General features: G+C 43.2%; 1 protein-coding gene across 2 annotated transcripts in view; it reads left to right on the top strand.

Moving 5' to 3' along the window:
• LOC142790267 (inhibitor of growth protein 5-like) overlaps positions 1–16,736 on the top strand; it is an 85,075-nt gene that overhangs the window by 41,423 nt on the left and 26,916 nt on the right. The window contains exons 1-3 of one of the 2 annotated variants that reach the window (XM_075885225.1): positions 8,686–8,822; positions 11,115–11,353; positions 13,516–13,624. In XM_075885225.1, the coding sequence (XP_075741340.1) occupies positions 8,786–8,822; positions 11,115–11,353; positions 13,516–13,624 (385 nt within the window). In that variant the 5' untranslated portion in view covers positions 8,686–8,785. Of the gene's footprint in view, positions 1–8,685; positions 8,823–11,114; positions 11,354–13,515; positions 13,625–16,736 lie in introns of those variants that run through there. The other variant, XM_075885226.1, reaches the window with a different exon arrangement.

Genomic DNA, 16,736 nt, shown 5'->3' with positions numbered 1-16,736 from the left:
CACATCTGCATGACGCGTTAGAAAAGCGACGAAATACCCTTAAGTAATGTGCGCATGCTAAAAGTCCAGCCGACGGCGCATTGAACTCGTGCGCCTACTGAAAAGCGCTTGGAAGGGATATGGTGGCACGAGGGAAACAGATGCGGTACTCTGAAAATTTTCCAGTGACTCTAGCTGGCTCACTGTATTAGTGCGCCACCTGTAGGTGCCGCATGTTCCCCATATTTAAAATTATTTATGGCTTACGACGCAAGCTTTTGCCTTTGCTGTCAGTGTGCTGTCTTACGCAAGCTTGGCGGGTTTTTGTTGTTGATCTCCATGCCGCAAACTTCATATCACTCACGCTGTTCTTGGTACAGTGCTTGGGTGCAATATTTAGGACGCCGGATCTTCACGTCTTAGACAAAGCTTCTGCGATAACATACCGAACGGCAGGCTATGCCTAATCGACGTTTGTTGCCTTTCGGTAGCGGTTGCGTGCTATCTAAACTGCCGTTTGGTATGGAATCAACGAAACTCTTTGCAGTGTCTGTATTTGACGAGAAGAGATGCATATCGTTAATTAAAACGAGGGTGGCACATCCGCCCTTTTACGGTGGTCTAGTGGCTATACTCTGCTGCTGAACCGCAGGTTGCGAGATCAAATCCCGGCTTCGGCGGCTGCATTTTCAATGGAGGCGAAAATGCTGTAGGTCTGTGTGCTAAAATTTGAGTGAATGTTAAAGAACCCGAGGTAGTTCAGCAGCCCTCTACTACGGCGTCTCTCATAATCATATGGTGGTTTTAGGTCGTTAAACCTCACATATCAATAAATCAAATCAATAGCACGTGTAGCGCTTGAATGGTGGTTCGCGAATTGATTGCGATGCCTCAAAATCGGGTGCATGCCGTGAAATCAAACGACTGGCATCTTTCAGCGCGTGAAATTCCAGACGTAGATTGGACATAGTTTCTGTGTAATTGCACAATCAAGGCGGTCTCCCAAGTAGTCAGCGAATATTCACAATAGTGCTTTCTTATGTTAGACGCCCCCTCTTTTGCATTCATTACGTTCGTAACGCATGTGTTTGGGTGTTAAACATTTTTAACATTCGAAAATTTAAATGATCGTAAGCACCACGCATTCTTTGATTCTCGGACACGCGAGGCTGCATGCTCAACATCTTTCGCACAAGTAAGGCATTTGAAAAAGGTTGTTTTAGTTATAGTGCGGCAAGGCTTATAATGCGGATATTTGGGACGCTTGCAACTTAACTTATGTTATCAGTGGTCCATACTAAGACAGTAACCTGAAAAGTACATGTGCAAGTAAAGAAGTTCTAATAATAAACTAAAAATTCCTAATAATAAAGGGGCTTCTAAACAAAAAATGTGCTAATTGTGGTGCATTCAATCTGAGAAATGAATCTTTATTCAATAATATCCTCTATGTACTTATTTATTTTGACTTAGCTGTATTAGGAACTATGTTTTTTTTGCTATTTAACAAGGAAATTTTGACATAAATTTAACAAAGCTTTTCTGTAATTTCAAGCTTGTAATTGGGGTCTCTGTGGCCAGTAGTGAAAGTTAATGAAAGCTAGCTCAGGCACTCTTCAATATATGTCAGTGCATATTCAAAAAAACACGCACTGACAGCACTGTAAGCTAAGGAACATGACAAGTGCTCACTGAGAAATATGAGGTAAAGCTGGCTGATTTTTGAATGCGCAGCATTTCTTAGTTGCACGTCGGCGGTGGCACTGTCCACAACCTTACTGTGCATGCCCGCGTCCCGTGCCAGCCCAGGAAGACACCAGCAAAACTGCCGCTCCCCTCCCCCTCTCTCGCCTTGCAAGGCCAATGCAGGCAGCGTCTGCCAGTAAAAAAAAAAAAAAAACTGTTCACTGGCCGCTGTGATACGTAGGCACTGGATTGCGCGTGAGGAATTCAGTCGTCTTTACTTGGCTTTCGCTTGACGTTGAAGGCAACGCTTCTTCAATAATAAGAATAATAAAAATGAAATAACAATTAAGCAATCCCCAACCACACCCAATTGTGCAACAATCACGAGATGCATTTACTCAATTCACCCCGTGGCAAGATGTGGGGGGCTTTTTTTAAGGGGTGAGGTGATCAAGATTCTTGAGAACCTTTTCATGGGGGAGGGGTGGTGAGTTGTAGTCTCTTGTTTGTAATGTCTGGCTGCTGGCTAAAAGCATAGTATGTGAGACTTGTAGCTATAGCACTGGCACAAGTGAAAATCTTTTGCTTTCGGCTTTGCTAACTGTACTGCAGGCACAGGAAATTCTTTTCGCACAATGAAGCACAAACTCTTTAGAATAATTTTCCTACAGCCAGCAACAAATGAAATACACTAAAGCACAACCCTTTTAGAATAACTTGTGTACAGGTAGCAACAAATGAAATACAAAAACCAGTAATGACTTGGGAAATTAGGATGTTTCTTTTTCTGTGATGTTTCTGAAGCATCAACACCTCAACAAAACATGAGCTTTACTTCCCACATTTTTACTACCCGAAGTCGACCCTTACCTTACGATTGAATGCTGAAATTAAAGTTGTCCGAAAAGTGCACTGATGCTCTTCTACAGTTTTGGACATTTTGTAAGTTATGTTGGCAACGTGTGCCAGCCAAATGCCATCCTGTATACAAGTCAATAACCAGATATTTTGTTTCCTTCATGTGAGGGCATGCACTTCACGTTTGTTCTAATGTCACTGTGTGTGGCAGTCTCAGGGGCTTTTGTTGCCCTGGTATGTTTAGACTCCCCTTCTTTGGATGATGTGTAGACTTTCCAAGTTAAATTAAGAATGTTTACACATGCAGAGTGCTAGAGTACCTTGCAAGTCTTGTTGTATAAACTGAATACGAGGCCCAAAGTGAAGAGGTAAAGGCCCGCGTACAGGTACTGGGCGAGAAGAATGTTCGTCCCATGGCCAGTGATGTAGTACAGAGCCATGAAGATATACACAAAGCCTGCAGGGTACCTGAAATGAATTGACAAGTCTAACTGCATAACAAAACATATTGCTTACCACAAGGCCTTGGTGACTCTAGATAAAAAAATTGGTACATAATGGTTTGCAATAGCTTTTATTTGCATGAACAGTATTTGAAGCAAAGTAGTTATTTTTGCTCATAAGTGAACTAACTACAAAATACAAAATGCTTTCTGCACAAAGTGGTCTTCAGTACCCCGACTTGAACATGTATTGTCGTGCCTGGAATTTCACTGTTTAATTGTCTATTTACAAATATCTTACAGTCCTTGCAAAGGCCTGTAAATGGGGTCAGATACAAAAGAAGGTTCACAACATGAACAACAGCAAGTACAGCAAAAGACGAGTTGGAACCATGGTGTAAGAAAAACAATTTAGGTGCGGACATTCCACTGTGTCCAAGTAATGTTTGGCGCTTTCAGGCGCTCCAGCCCCCATATTGCATCACCCCCCACCCGACTGTGGCCGGCTTATGTACTGCAGATGACGAGCTGTGTATGTAGCGTCCATAATTGCATTGTGCACTAGAAAACACCGAGGACGCAACTGCAGAGTTTGCAGCACATAGCGCCTTCCGGTCACGAAAAACGCGGCTTGCAATTTTAGCTTTAGTTACTAGCGTGCACGGTGTCTCACAAAAAAACACAGAAAAAAAAAAAAAACGCTAAGCCTGCGCGTTTTTATTTACCGAGATTTTTTTCTTATTTAGAGCGGTAGTGGTTACGGACAGCGGCGGCGGCGGACAACTACGGCGCCGCACGTGAGCCGTTTTGTGGTCTCATAACAGCTTTCACTGTAAAAAAAGAATGTGAGTCTGCCCCGTCAAGCTTGCTCTCTTAAGGCCCCCACGTCACGGCGCCGCTTCGCTCTGGTGCCACGATGCATGTACTAAAGCCAAACATTATCTTGACGCAGAGAGTGTCCACACCTAAATTAGTATTTTGCTTACATCGTGATTAGTACAGAGCAAGTGATATGTTATGTTGGATTACAAAACATAAGGAATTGGCGAGTTTGAAGAATATAAAAGGGAAATGCAGAAATGTGTTCGACATATCCGCAAGGAACATCACACGTTAAGGCACTGAGGAACGTTGACCTCCCAATAGCATAACGTATATGCAAGAGTAGTGTATTATGTCTGTCTGTGCAATGATGGTTTCCATGGATATCACAGCGAGAAAAGTTTTTTTTTAGTTTAATAACCGCAACGATGAACCCCGCCACAACGATGATAAGGGGCATTTGATGCAAACGAAGAGCAGTCAGCGTTCTGCTGGCTCTCCCTTTTTATCTTATCTGAGATGATGTTCCATGACCTCAGTTGTTCCACATAACCAATATTCCCCTTGAACTGGGAAAGCATATGCTACTTTCACTCTGAAATGAAATACTAGATAATGTTACGATTACATTTTCATTCTGATTCAACATTCATTTTTTTGTTTTTGTTATGACACACCACAAGGCCTTGAAAGCATCATCATCAGATGCCCACTGCAGGGCAAAGGCCTCTCCCACGTTTCACCAAATTTTTTTTAGGTGCAAAGCTCCTTATGGTGTGGGTCTGTCGCTCCTCCGTATGTATGTATGTCCGTAGCCACCAGTGGCACATACCCGCTCTAGAGCAGGTACTTGCCACAGGGGTTGTGAGATGGTGGTACTTGGAGTGCTCACTAGATCGACGCACAGATGGTTGCGCGAACGGACGCTTTGTCCCACTCATCATCATTCCCTCCGTGGATATGCTGAGATTTTTTTCTCTCCTCAGACATTTGCGTTCTCTTGGAATCCAGTCCATTACCCTAAAGAGACAGGGTACGCAAAAATATGGAAAAAAAAAAACATTTCTTTTCTTTGTGTGTTGTTTGAAACCTCAGGCCTTTTCTGAACCAGAATCAGTCGTTTGTTTGTCTTAGTACGGTTTTTTCCCTCTGAAAGTGACATATTCAAAACACTTAAGCCACGGCCTGCCATGCACCTATTTGTAGCAAGGAATTTCTTGCAGTTCAAGCATCATTGCCATATGGAGAAGTTACAGTTTGCAAGCTAGAGTGCATTTGGCACATTCAGAAAATAATTGGCCCAAAACTGCACAATAAAAAGGAAATCAGAGGAATCAAGCTTTCCGTCGGAAAATCTATGTCTGGTCAGGGACTTCTTAGTGGAGGACATGCTAAAAGCTGTGCGGTCCACACATGTTCACAGAGCATCTAAGGACACCAATCAATCCTACAGCCTTTGCTTGAAGGACACCACAACTTGGTGTAAATTCAACAAAGCCCAGTTGAATGTTGAACTGTTTGTTCATAAAGAACATCTTTCAGCATCTGTTATTGAGGCTGTCAAGCCAAATTGTCTAGAACTGGCTCATCCAGAATTACTTGCTAAATGCCTCCATGGGAAAACTCAAAACGATAACGAGTCATTGGATTGTCATGTCAAAACAACATTTTCTTCGGGCACCAAACACTGTAAGTACACTCTTGATGCTGGGTCCACTTTCATTGATGGCAATATAGCCCGTGTAAGTGTGCCGAACTATCTTGGAATTTCGCCACGGCACTGCACAGTGCAAGGCCTACGCAATCTTGCACTGCGTCGACAGTACTGGGCTGACATGGCTGCATAGCAGGTGACAAACAACGCTCGCTAGAGAAGACGTTTCAACATAAAAAAAATTATATCGTTGAGTATTTGGCTGGTATCTCCTCGACAAGTTCGTCAATTTGCTGTTATCTCACTGTACTTCTGAAATGATGCAGATATTCAACTTTAAGAGCAATTATTTCAAAATATGCTTTTTTTGAGCTCATGTTCCCTTTTTTTAGCTGCCACAGCATCTAGAGTCACAGTTTTTGGCCAGCATTTAGATAACATAATAGGAAATATGCTGAACCAGAATTATAGTTGTGTGAGGAAATGTTTTTCTGCAACACATCTAATGACTATTATTGTGACTATTAGGTACCTGAGGTAAAAAAATTAGCATTACAATTTTCAGGGCTGAATCTGTTTCAGTTGGAAGAGGAATGACTCATGATCAGAATGATAGTAAAATAATTAGTGTAGCTCTAGTGGTTATAGAGAAAGAGATACATAAACTTTGCCTAAAATACATGGCAGGTATAGGGTTTAACCTGTTCCCTTAATGAACATCTACCGACTACTTACCCAGCCCATGTCCATTATTTCAGCTATGATGTCCTTAACCGCTGTTTGTTCCCTGGCCTCTCTGCTGTCTTCCTGTCGATTGAGGTTACTTTTTGCTTTTCTTTTGTTTTTGCTTTTTCTTTGCTTGCTTTGTTGTCCTCAATGTAGGTTACACCCTCTTTAAGCCTCCAGGTTCCATTATTTCAGCTATGATGTCATTAACCGCTGTTTGTTCCCTGGCCTCTCTGCTGTCTTCCTGTCGACTGAGGTTACTTTTTGCTTTTCTTTTGTTTTTGATTTTTCTTTGCTTGCTTTGTTGTCCTCAATGTAGGTTCAACCCTCTTTAAGCCTCCAGGTTCCATTATTTCAGCTATGATGTCCTTAACCGCTGTTTGTTCCCTGGCCTCTCTGCTGTCTTCCTGTCGATTGAGGTTACTTTTTGCTTTTCTTTTGTTTTTGCTTTTTCTTTGCTTGCTTTGTTGTCCTCAATGTAGGTTCAACCCTCTTCAAGCCTCCAGGTTTCTGCTCCATAGGTAAGTATGGCATACATGCATGGCTTGAAGCACATACACAAGGGAGCAATTGGCAAATGTTACACTGAACATTAGTTGCACTGTAGATACTGCAGCCACCTCTAACCACGAATGTGCCCCGACAACCAGGGGCCACGTGAGGCACCCCAAAAGTCTCAAATGAATAGCTGAGATTTGGCCTTGCTACAAATTACTGCAAACCCACGGACAGAAGATCTCGGCCAACACAGTGAGAAGACTGGTGGTCGAGACGATAAGAGAAAGAAGGCGATGTCGTTTGGTGCTACAATGGAGTTCTGCAAGTATTGAAAGTTATTTGTGGCAGGATATTCATCATGTAGCATACAGTGAGCTCAGTCTACGTAGACTTTGACCTCCTTTAAACCAATGCACCAGTTGCTCCTTCAATCTCGCTAGTTCAAAACTAGAAGAATGATTAGCGGGGCAGTACATAATATCAAAGTCACGAACAGGACATGCGGAGAAATGATGCGAGTACTCACACAAGCGGTCCAGTGTCCCCTTTGAGATGAGCGTAGTCGTAAGTGCCATTGAGCACTCCTTCCACTTCTTGCATATAAGCTCTCCAGTCAATTTCGGTGTCTGAAACATCAACCGACAACCATCGCACAGTGCAAAGCAGGTGCGCTCACACAAAACAACGCGCCGAACTGTACTTACAAGGTACCCTGCCGATAACTGTCATGTTCACAATAAATTCGATGATTAAAAGAAATGGCACCACTAAGTAGACAATTCCCGGATCGTTCAGAAACTGCCACACACTAAAATTGCGGAGATCGTGCATGACGCAGTTAAACGTGGCTCGCAGCTCTCTGCGAAAGACCGAATTCCTCCGGTGATGTTGACTTCTCTTTCCGACAGTCCGTGGAGGCGCCATTCTTATCAGCGCGTTCGATCAGCAGGGGCACTGCACTTTTCGCCGAAGACAGAGCTGCTACCGTTGACTGAGCATTTCAAAAATGCTTCCCAGGCAAAAGACCATTTGGACAGTGCGAAACCACAGATGGCGAAAGGAAAAGGCAGCGTCTTCTGCGCCGCGCAGCGCAGCAGCCAGCCCCACCATAGCCTCCTAGATTTCCCTTGCCTGCCAGATGAGCGCGAAACGCCGGTCATCTATGGCAGCGCTGCCTACGCAGGGATAACGGTTTTTGTACTTGGCCTTTGAGATTGGCACTTTTGGCCATTGCTACTAATTTTAGAAGATGCTTTGTAATAAAAAAGGTGCTTGCTAAATGATGGCGTCATTTACGTAGGTTTAATTATATTTACGTTTACGCTTTTTTTTTAATTCTCTAACGTTATTTTTGTTGCATATAAGCTCCAAAAGCGTAAAACTATTTGAAGACACCCCCTACTTAGGTGACGCCACCACCATAGTTCCGATGACGGCCGCTGTTCTAGTGACCGCCGATAATCCGGCAGGCAAGAAAAATCTAGGAGGCTATGGCCCCACACAGCAGTGACTCCTGCACCGTATAAAAGTGACGTCAATTAAAAAAGTATTATTTAATACTATTTAAATGTATAAATTAATAAATAATGCGTTAAACTAAAAAGTTCTTCTAAGCAGGTAGGTGTTAAGCGAGTTAATCAGCCTATATTTGTTAATTAAACACCTATTACAAATGGCAGCGTCTCCTGCGCCGCGCGGGACCCACACACACCCGCTGTCACGGAGGAAGGAAAGGTGTCCTCCGTGACGATAGTTATAGCGCGAGAACAAAACGACGACACAGAGACAAGAAGGACACGAAAGTCGTCGTTTTGTTCTCGCGCTATAACCATCGTCATGCCATACCAACTAGCCCAAGCTGCCACACTTGTCCTCCGTGCTCCGTGCCCGCTGTCAGATGCCGCTCCTCGGCATCTGACGCTAGATTCGAAAAAGCAAACGATGCATTTTGTTTTCTTATTCAGAAGTATATTATGAGAACCTTGTTACCAACTTTAATGAATATTTCTTAAACTCTAAAAGTGGTAAGTGTGAGCGCTGAACTTGTTCTTCAACTACATTTTTGAGCAAGCTGCAGTGCAAGCGGCACCATGAAAGTCTGCGGAAATGAAAATGAAAAATGGCGACCGCCGTGTATTTGGAACATTACCTGGACAGTACGTGCTTTCTATTTCGTTATCTTTCGTGTATTTAATTAGACCAGTGTGGTCTGTGTCTGCTAAACGTCTCTGGGGTCTATAATTTTTCTCTCTATTAAGAACCGGGCGTTCTGCTGGCGAGTGGTCGTGGGTGCCGCAGTATCTTCTCATGTCCTAAAGGGTCCGATAAAATGAAAATTTCGTAAGAATCGCACTTTGCATGTTACAAACGGGCAGAAAAATTGTACAGGTAGAATGCTGCATTGAACGTGCGTGTAAACATCAACAGGTACTGACGTCTTGTCTAGCGGCAATTCGAAGCAGTTTAACTTTTCTGTGAGAGTATCTGCATTTGGGGCAGCATTTTGTAAACACAGTGAAGGCCGTGTTGTGCATAACGCCGGTTATTAATAGTGCAACGCTTTTTAAACGATTTTGCATGCCGAGCCTGAAAGGATTTGCACGGCTCTCCTATCCTCTTCAGTCATGAATCAATATGAACTGTCAAAAATGCGTGAAATTCACGTCGCATATTTCCTAAGCACTCAGCATTATATTTTAAAGAAGAAAATAAGAAACAATGTGTTGTTTTTACAAGTTTCAGTATTTAAAGTTAATTAGTGTGTCACTAATTGTCTTACTACTCTGCCACCAGTCATGTTCAGCAATTGCATAAAAAGACTCAACTATGTGACTCAAATGCATGCTGAGTTTCATTTTTTGTTGTATTCATTTCGAACACAGAAAAAAATAATTCACTGCTGATACTCGAGCTTGGCACGTCAAACAATTGTCAAACGGAATAGTGTGTCCAGCAGTCATCGTCTTCAATAATATGCAGCAAAATAAAATAAATTGTTGATCCTTATCTAAGAAGGAAGCCTGCAGCAATGTGCACACTGAGTATCAGGCCATATGAAGAAACGTGCAGCATATGATGCACTTTACAAGTTCGCATACACAATTCTGTACGTTGTGACTGAAAAGGCTGTACCTCGTGTCGAATGCTGGGCAAGGTTCCCGAAACTGGGCCATTCCTACTTTAAAGCACCTTAGGGCACATTCTGGCCAGTTGGGGGAGCCACTTCACCACGGTGATTTCTTACTGAAATTAGGTGGATCACCAAAAGTAGTTTTGTCTCGGTGATTGATTGATATGTAAAGTATAACGTCCCAGAACCACCGTATGATTATGAGAGACGCGTCAATCATTGCTGGGCACAGAGAACGGCAGCATGATTGATTACATCATTGCGTTGTTATGCAGTCTCGGGAGGTTGTTCTCTTGGCCGCAATGATTGTGGGAGATACACGAGACCAGTGTACTCTGGCTTGAAGGTGAACGATCTCTTAGAGGCCTGAAGTAGCTACTGCTGCTTGTGCGCGGACTCCTTTTGGTATGTTGCACTAAACTAGTGAGCGCTGTGGCGAGTGTGAGGTTAGCTTCCAGCTGCAGAGCTTTAAAGAGCATGCCGACTCGTACACGACATTTTCAACTTAGATGATGTGCGAGTCAAACATCGCCGTGACAAGATCGAAGTTTTTGGTGTTTTCTGTTAAAAGGGAGATTGTGTTAAAAATTTGGCTTGCTTGGTGATCCATCACGTATAGCAAAATTCGCACCTGCATTTCTTGCTCTTGTTAGACGAGGCTCGATGTGTAGTGGTAGCCATCAAACTCGAGAAACCATGCAGGCCATTTGGAGACTAAATCTAACGTGATTGGCTGTGGAGATTATCGAGAGAAACCTGTCGCGGTGCTCGTAGCTGGCGTAGCTGAGTCTGTCATCGCGGTTGTTGGAGGCCGTTGACGATGAAGGGAGCAGAGGCTAGCAGAAATGGCTCAAGTACCCCACTTCTGACATCGTGTTGTGAGCTCAAACAAAAAGTGTTTCTTTAACAGGCATCCGGATGCACCTGCCCTCGGAGTGTAATGCAATTCGGGCAGCGGGAGGTTGCACTGGGCTGTCTGTCGATTAGACTACAAAGTCCATATGTGTTACAGTAGGCGACGAGCCATGCCACAGGGAAGAGGGGAATAAAAGAAGAGTGTTCTGGCTTTCAATGAACGAAATTGCGAGAAAAGATCCTGGCTAGAGTACACATCTCATATCTGCTTTAGGAGCTGTGCTGCTGTATTACTATGTTCCCTGAATGCTAAATGCATCAGCGTTGATGTATGTTCTGTGATATATATTGCAGGAATTTTTCGCATATGATTTACATTGTGGTGAACATACCTCAGTGACAGCTGCTATGATGTTCTGCTAAGGGTAAAACCTTATGGATATTATTTGTTCTTCCTTTACAGGCCTGGAGACTCTACCATCCGAACTTCAAAGAAATTTCAATTTGATGCGAGATCTTGACACTAGAGTGCAGGGACTTTCTAAGAACATTGAAAAGTTGTCCCAGGCATATATGAACAATGCTAAGAATTATACAGCAGCTGAACGGGTAGAACAATTGGAAAATATCAGAAAAATGTTTGAAAAGGCCAAGGAATATGGTGACGACAAGGTTCAATTGGCCATGCAGACATATGAAATGGTAAGTAAAGCAATGCTTATCATGTTAAAAGTGTAACCTCAGTAATATGTTCACGGCTTGTATTAATTTCGAGGTGATATGAATTTTTCTGTAGTCTCGACTAAGGCCCAATGGCGTACAGCATAATGGAATACAGTTATCACAAACTGCTTTTGCCTCACGACATTTGATACGAACATATGGTACTACGCAGGTTCAGACATATACTGCCCGTGCTGCCATGGAAGACATGGCAAACCATGCACATGAATCTTGGAGGCCCTAATATATCTTCGCATTTATTGTGGATGGCATCGGCGTCGGGGACAGGTCGAGAAACTGCAGGACATGATGTGTCTCTGTTAGTACAATCGACTACGCAGCAGTTAATGACTCTGAAAAACTACATGCTAGCGGGTGTTCAGACAGCATTTGGTTCTGTTCAGGCTCTAAATGACAGTCTGATTAACGGCAGCGCGCCAGTCACAACGCACAAAGTGTATAGGCGGAGCTTAACCCTTAGGTGCCCGCTGTTGCTCTGGGGCAACAATCATAAAAATATTTTTTTTCTGCACACACACCCTGCTGCGCATCCCTTGTGGCACTCTATGGGGTAAGAGACAAACACTACCAAGCATCTTGAGCTTTAAAAAAATATATGTAAATAACAATTCATCACGTTTTTGTAATGTTTTTTTCCAGCAGGTGGCAAAAGAATCTGGCAGGTGGCAAAAGAATCTTTACACACCAAAAGAAATTCATTAGACTACAGCGGAACAGGAAGCTCCTGCGACATTTGTTATACTTAAAATGATTAAGAAGGCATTGTAGAACATTCATGAGCACGCTGATTAGTGTGGCTGCAAATTACATTCTATAAATCTTGATACCGAAGGGGTTGTTGCTTAGGAGCAACATTGGGCATATATGTGAGCACAAGCAGATATGGGAAGATGCGATTGTAGTAATTTACAGTGTGCGCAGGTGTCATATTTGATGTTTTTAGTGTTTCGCTTCATGTTCTTTTGATCCTCTTGTTTCTTGTCTGCGTCACTCCCAGAATAAGCACGCCGATCTGTCCGTCGTAGGAACGGGAAGAAACTTTATTCTTGCAAAAATGTCTGCGTGGTTCGATGAGTTTTCTATTTCCACGATAATAAATCTAAAGAGATCATGTTCATGATATAAAGGAAAAAATATGATCTGTTTTCTAGCTTTGAAATGTGTTTTTTTTTAGGCTGCACGGCTTATGGCCAGTTTCCTAGGTTTCGGTATAGGCCGAAATTTTATCATGTATACATATAAGTCTTAATCTTGGATAGTGAAACATGAATCTACACGCTATTCGAGGCTGCTACTGCTGAGAGGCATTCCATATGAAGTAGTAGCAGAAGTGCCCAATGTTGCTCAGGAGCAACAATTTATTACTCACCTATAAATAATCGTGATTTTTTTTTCTGACAACGTTATTGGCGGGCTTTATCATTACCTTATGCATAATAGAGGTTTCTTGGTGTTGTTTATTGAAACAAAAGTTTGGGCATCAAAGGGCTAAGAGTCCTCCAACTTGTTTTCTTCTAGAACTAAGGTTAAATTTGCCAACTTTTTGCTTTGTTCCTACTTTCATGTGTATTGTAATTACACATATGCAAAAGAATACTCACTTGCATGACTGGGTTGGCTGGGGAAAACATATGGTTAACATTAAAAAATGTATGTTCAGGAGTATAGAAAACTTGTTGTTTTAGAGATGGTTGTCGAAAGTTCGACGGAATGCCGTCTGGTCAGGTAAAGGCATTGTTGAATAAAACAGGTCACTGACCAATGTCAAACAAAACAAGACGTTTCGGGACCCGTACGGGTCCCTTGTTCATAATGGAATGATGGCTGATTAACAGGTTCTTAAGTAACGTTGAGCGAATGATGCAAAGTCCGGGAGTACACATGGTTTAGTGTGCCAGATGATCTATTGATTGTGTTAGAGATGGTTGTGTGTTTATACAGCGGATGTTGGTGACATTTTTGTGGTACTTATAATACTACTGCTTAAAACTTCAGGAATAAAACGGTGCTCAAAACGTGGGCGCTGAACGCATGCATGCATATCAGTATGTCACACTTCACAGTAAAGGTGTGCCATTGTCAGTATTCTGTGTGTGTACATTGTGTGTGCATTTCTGCAGGTGGATAAGCACATTAGGCGTCTTGATGCTGATTTAGCCCGCTTCGAGGCAGAGCTGAAAGAGAAGGTTCTAAATGTCCAGGGGAGTGACTCGGAGAGCACCTCAAAAAGTGAGCTCTTTTCACTGCCTCTGTCTTCTGTTGGCCACTCTTGACGAATACCAGCACAGTTTCAAGGCACCCCAATAGGGCCATTTCTCATTTCCATGATATTTACTATAAACGCTCTCCACAAACAGATACCACATATAAAATAATTTGCTTTGATTTGATTGTTTTTGTCACCCAGCATCTGCAAGCCAGTCCCAGCAAAATTAATATTACCACGACACAGTTGATTGGGCTTGCGAAGTCTGCTTCGTCCATGCAGTCTAAATAGCAGAAATCGCTGTCAAAGCTGCTGTATGGCAATTTACTTGTTTTCTTTACATGAATCGCATGTGTCTGACAGCAAATGACAGTGGTGGTGCTTGGCAAAGCAGTGGAATTTTAAGGATTTCTTTTTCTTTGTTAGACGCCGAGGGGGGATGTTATTAGTAGCAATTGCATCGTAAATGTGTAAATAACAGTAATTGTTGCTGTCAGCTGCTTAATTAGTCAAGATTTAGCTGCTTAATTAGTCAAGATTTAACCATTAGCTTTTAAACAACTGGAGCAAACATGCATGTTTGTATTGAAAACTTGGAGGCTCACATTTATGCACAGTTACACTTGGAAGAATTCTTCTAGCATGTCTATGCTCCGAGATGTCCCACAGTACTTGAGCCGCCAAGGTCACGTGACTAGGCCCCTGTTTTTATTACGTCATTCTGTTTGGTGAATCCATGAATTACTACCTCTATCAGAAACAGATCAATGTCCACATCAGATACTGGGATGCATCTTTAAAAAATCACAGCATATCCACGGGGTGTATGATGATTAATAAGCGAAGCTCCGGAGGGAATCGTCGGTAAATCGTGAATTTTCCGAGTAATTCGCCGAGTCGATCATCATTTAAAGACGTGAGAAGCGCTGTGTATGCCGTGACGCTTGGGCCTCCCGCTCTCGTACGGCAGGATCTTGGTAGCGACTTCGCGCAGCTTCACGGCGCGCCAGCAGCAAACGAATTTTATTACGACGCTCCTTCTAGCCTACGTCGCCGCGCCGCACTAAATCGAACGATTGACTTTCACCAATGACGCGTGTCGTATCTGACATCTTTCCTATTATAACATCCCGCATCTTTCATTATCAACTTTAGATACCGCCATCTAGTTTTACAACATCTCGCATCTATTTATCAACTACAAGTACCACCATCGAGGGAACACTCCAAGTACCGCAATCTAACTTTATAACATTTTGCATCAACTACCGCCATCTAGTGAACACTGCAAGAACTAAACTAGAGGTGGCTGCTTACTACTACTACAACTACGTACCTCAGAGAATGTACAGACACACGCCTTGAAGAGCTTCGCCCCTAAAAATAAGTACCATGTACTTGACATCTGTTTTTATGGGCCATGCAACGGCAGATGACATGAAAGATGCATTATTGAAGGCACTCGAGCCATTACTACTTGCGCAGATTTTCCAGCTTTCTATAGAAGAATCAAACATTAATTTGAGAATTTTCAGAGGCTTTCAGAAGCACTTGCAAGAAAACGGTCTGCCCTGATTTAGGCACTTGCAGTTTGCATATTGCGCACAACCCCTACAGAAGAGGTGTAACTGCCAGCAAGTGGTAATGGGACATCCTGCTGGCTTGTCTAGTAATATTATTTCAAAATTCCTGAACCACGAGAGAGGACTTCTCTGTCCTTTCTCCTTGTTCCTCTCAGGTATTGCTGGGTTGAACATGTTCCAGTGATTGAATGAGCACTGTCCTTGTGGCCTGATGGTGAAAATATACCTTGAGTCTGCAAGACGTTAAGAGGTAGCTTCCTTTCGGAACTTTTTTGCAGTGACCCGCCAATTCCAGCAAAAGTGAACTTTGTCACTTTCTCAAACCGTTCTCAAACTATTCCTCACGGAATGTCAGGTTGACCAACCACTTGTATTCTTTTTGGCCTTTAAAAAACTGTTCGGAAGTTACCCTCAAGGGTTTGCCAAGTTCTGCATCAAGTGGGATCACAGGCCTGCTGAAAATCAAGGCATGAACTGCGCTTGACACAACTGAGCAAATCTTCAAGAATTCTGAGGCCAGTACTTTAAAATGCAGTTCCTTGTCAGTGTAACAGAGAATATTCTTGGGGAGAGTCCTTTCAAGTTCCCCTTGTTTAGAGGCCTCTCCTCGCGGAATCCCCAGCTGATCTACACCAAGCCAGGCCAGTGTTTAGCAGCTCTGTAGAATGTTTTCAACATTTCGCTCTGTGGAAAGATTGAGTGATTACTGCCGAGACGCTCTACTTGCTGAGTATGCTGAAATGCTACAGTTGGAGAAGCACAAGCTGCGTTTGTTTGAAAAGAGTTCGTATAGGATAAAGGATTTTTTTTAGAATTCCTTCAGTCTAACTCGACGTACTGTGAGGTTCGAAGAGTACTAGAACTTTTGCATGTCTTGAGGCACGGTCAGGCAGCTGTCATAAGGGAGTTTATCATAAATCAGCAAATTTCTGTGGGAAACCTCAAAAGCCTGTCATACACGATGCAGCGTGCTATACCTGACGTCGTTGGTAAGACATGTGGCGTATTTAACATTCCTTTGACAAAGAAACTGAAGGCCTCTGTTTCATCTGCAAACATAAATGAAACAGCTGTGCCAATTTCATACGATTCCCCATTTTTGCGCCGAGCTGCGCCAAAACCATGAAATTTGTGGAAATTGCGCTACACTGCACCAAGATGCGTCCCACCAGCCTCAAAATTTTTCGGTTGTGCTAATTTTAGGGAAAAATGAAGGCCACGTTGGCAACCTGTAGTGTGTATTTTTAACCAATGCAGGGATACCGGCGTGCCGACCCATGACCTGAACCACGGCAGGACACTCGCGAACCGTGATCGACCAGATTAAGTAACAACGCCGCGAGCCCGTCGGTCTGCTGAACGCAGCGGATACGAGCAACTTTTCAAAATGTGTTGCCGTAGCCATCGACACTTCACGGTAAATGCTCCGCCGCGGTGGTCTAGTGGCTAAGGTACTCGGCTGCTGAGCCACAGGTCGCGGGTTCGTATCCCGGCTGCGGCGGCTGCATTTCCGATGGAGGCGGAAATGTTGTAGGCCCATGTGCTCACACAT

Source organism: Rhipicephalus microplus, unplaced genomic scaffold, assembly GCF_043290135.1.
Source record: "Rhipicephalus microplus isolate Deutch F79 unplaced genomic scaffold, USDA_Rmic scaffold_90, whole genome shotgun sequence".
Classification (NCBI taxonomy): Eukaryota; Metazoa; Arthropoda; class Arachnida; order Ixodida; family Ixodidae; genus Rhipicephalus; species Rhipicephalus microplus.
The sequence above is the reverse complement of the archived record's forward strand: the minus strand, read 5'-3'. Positions and strand labels throughout refer to the sequence as shown.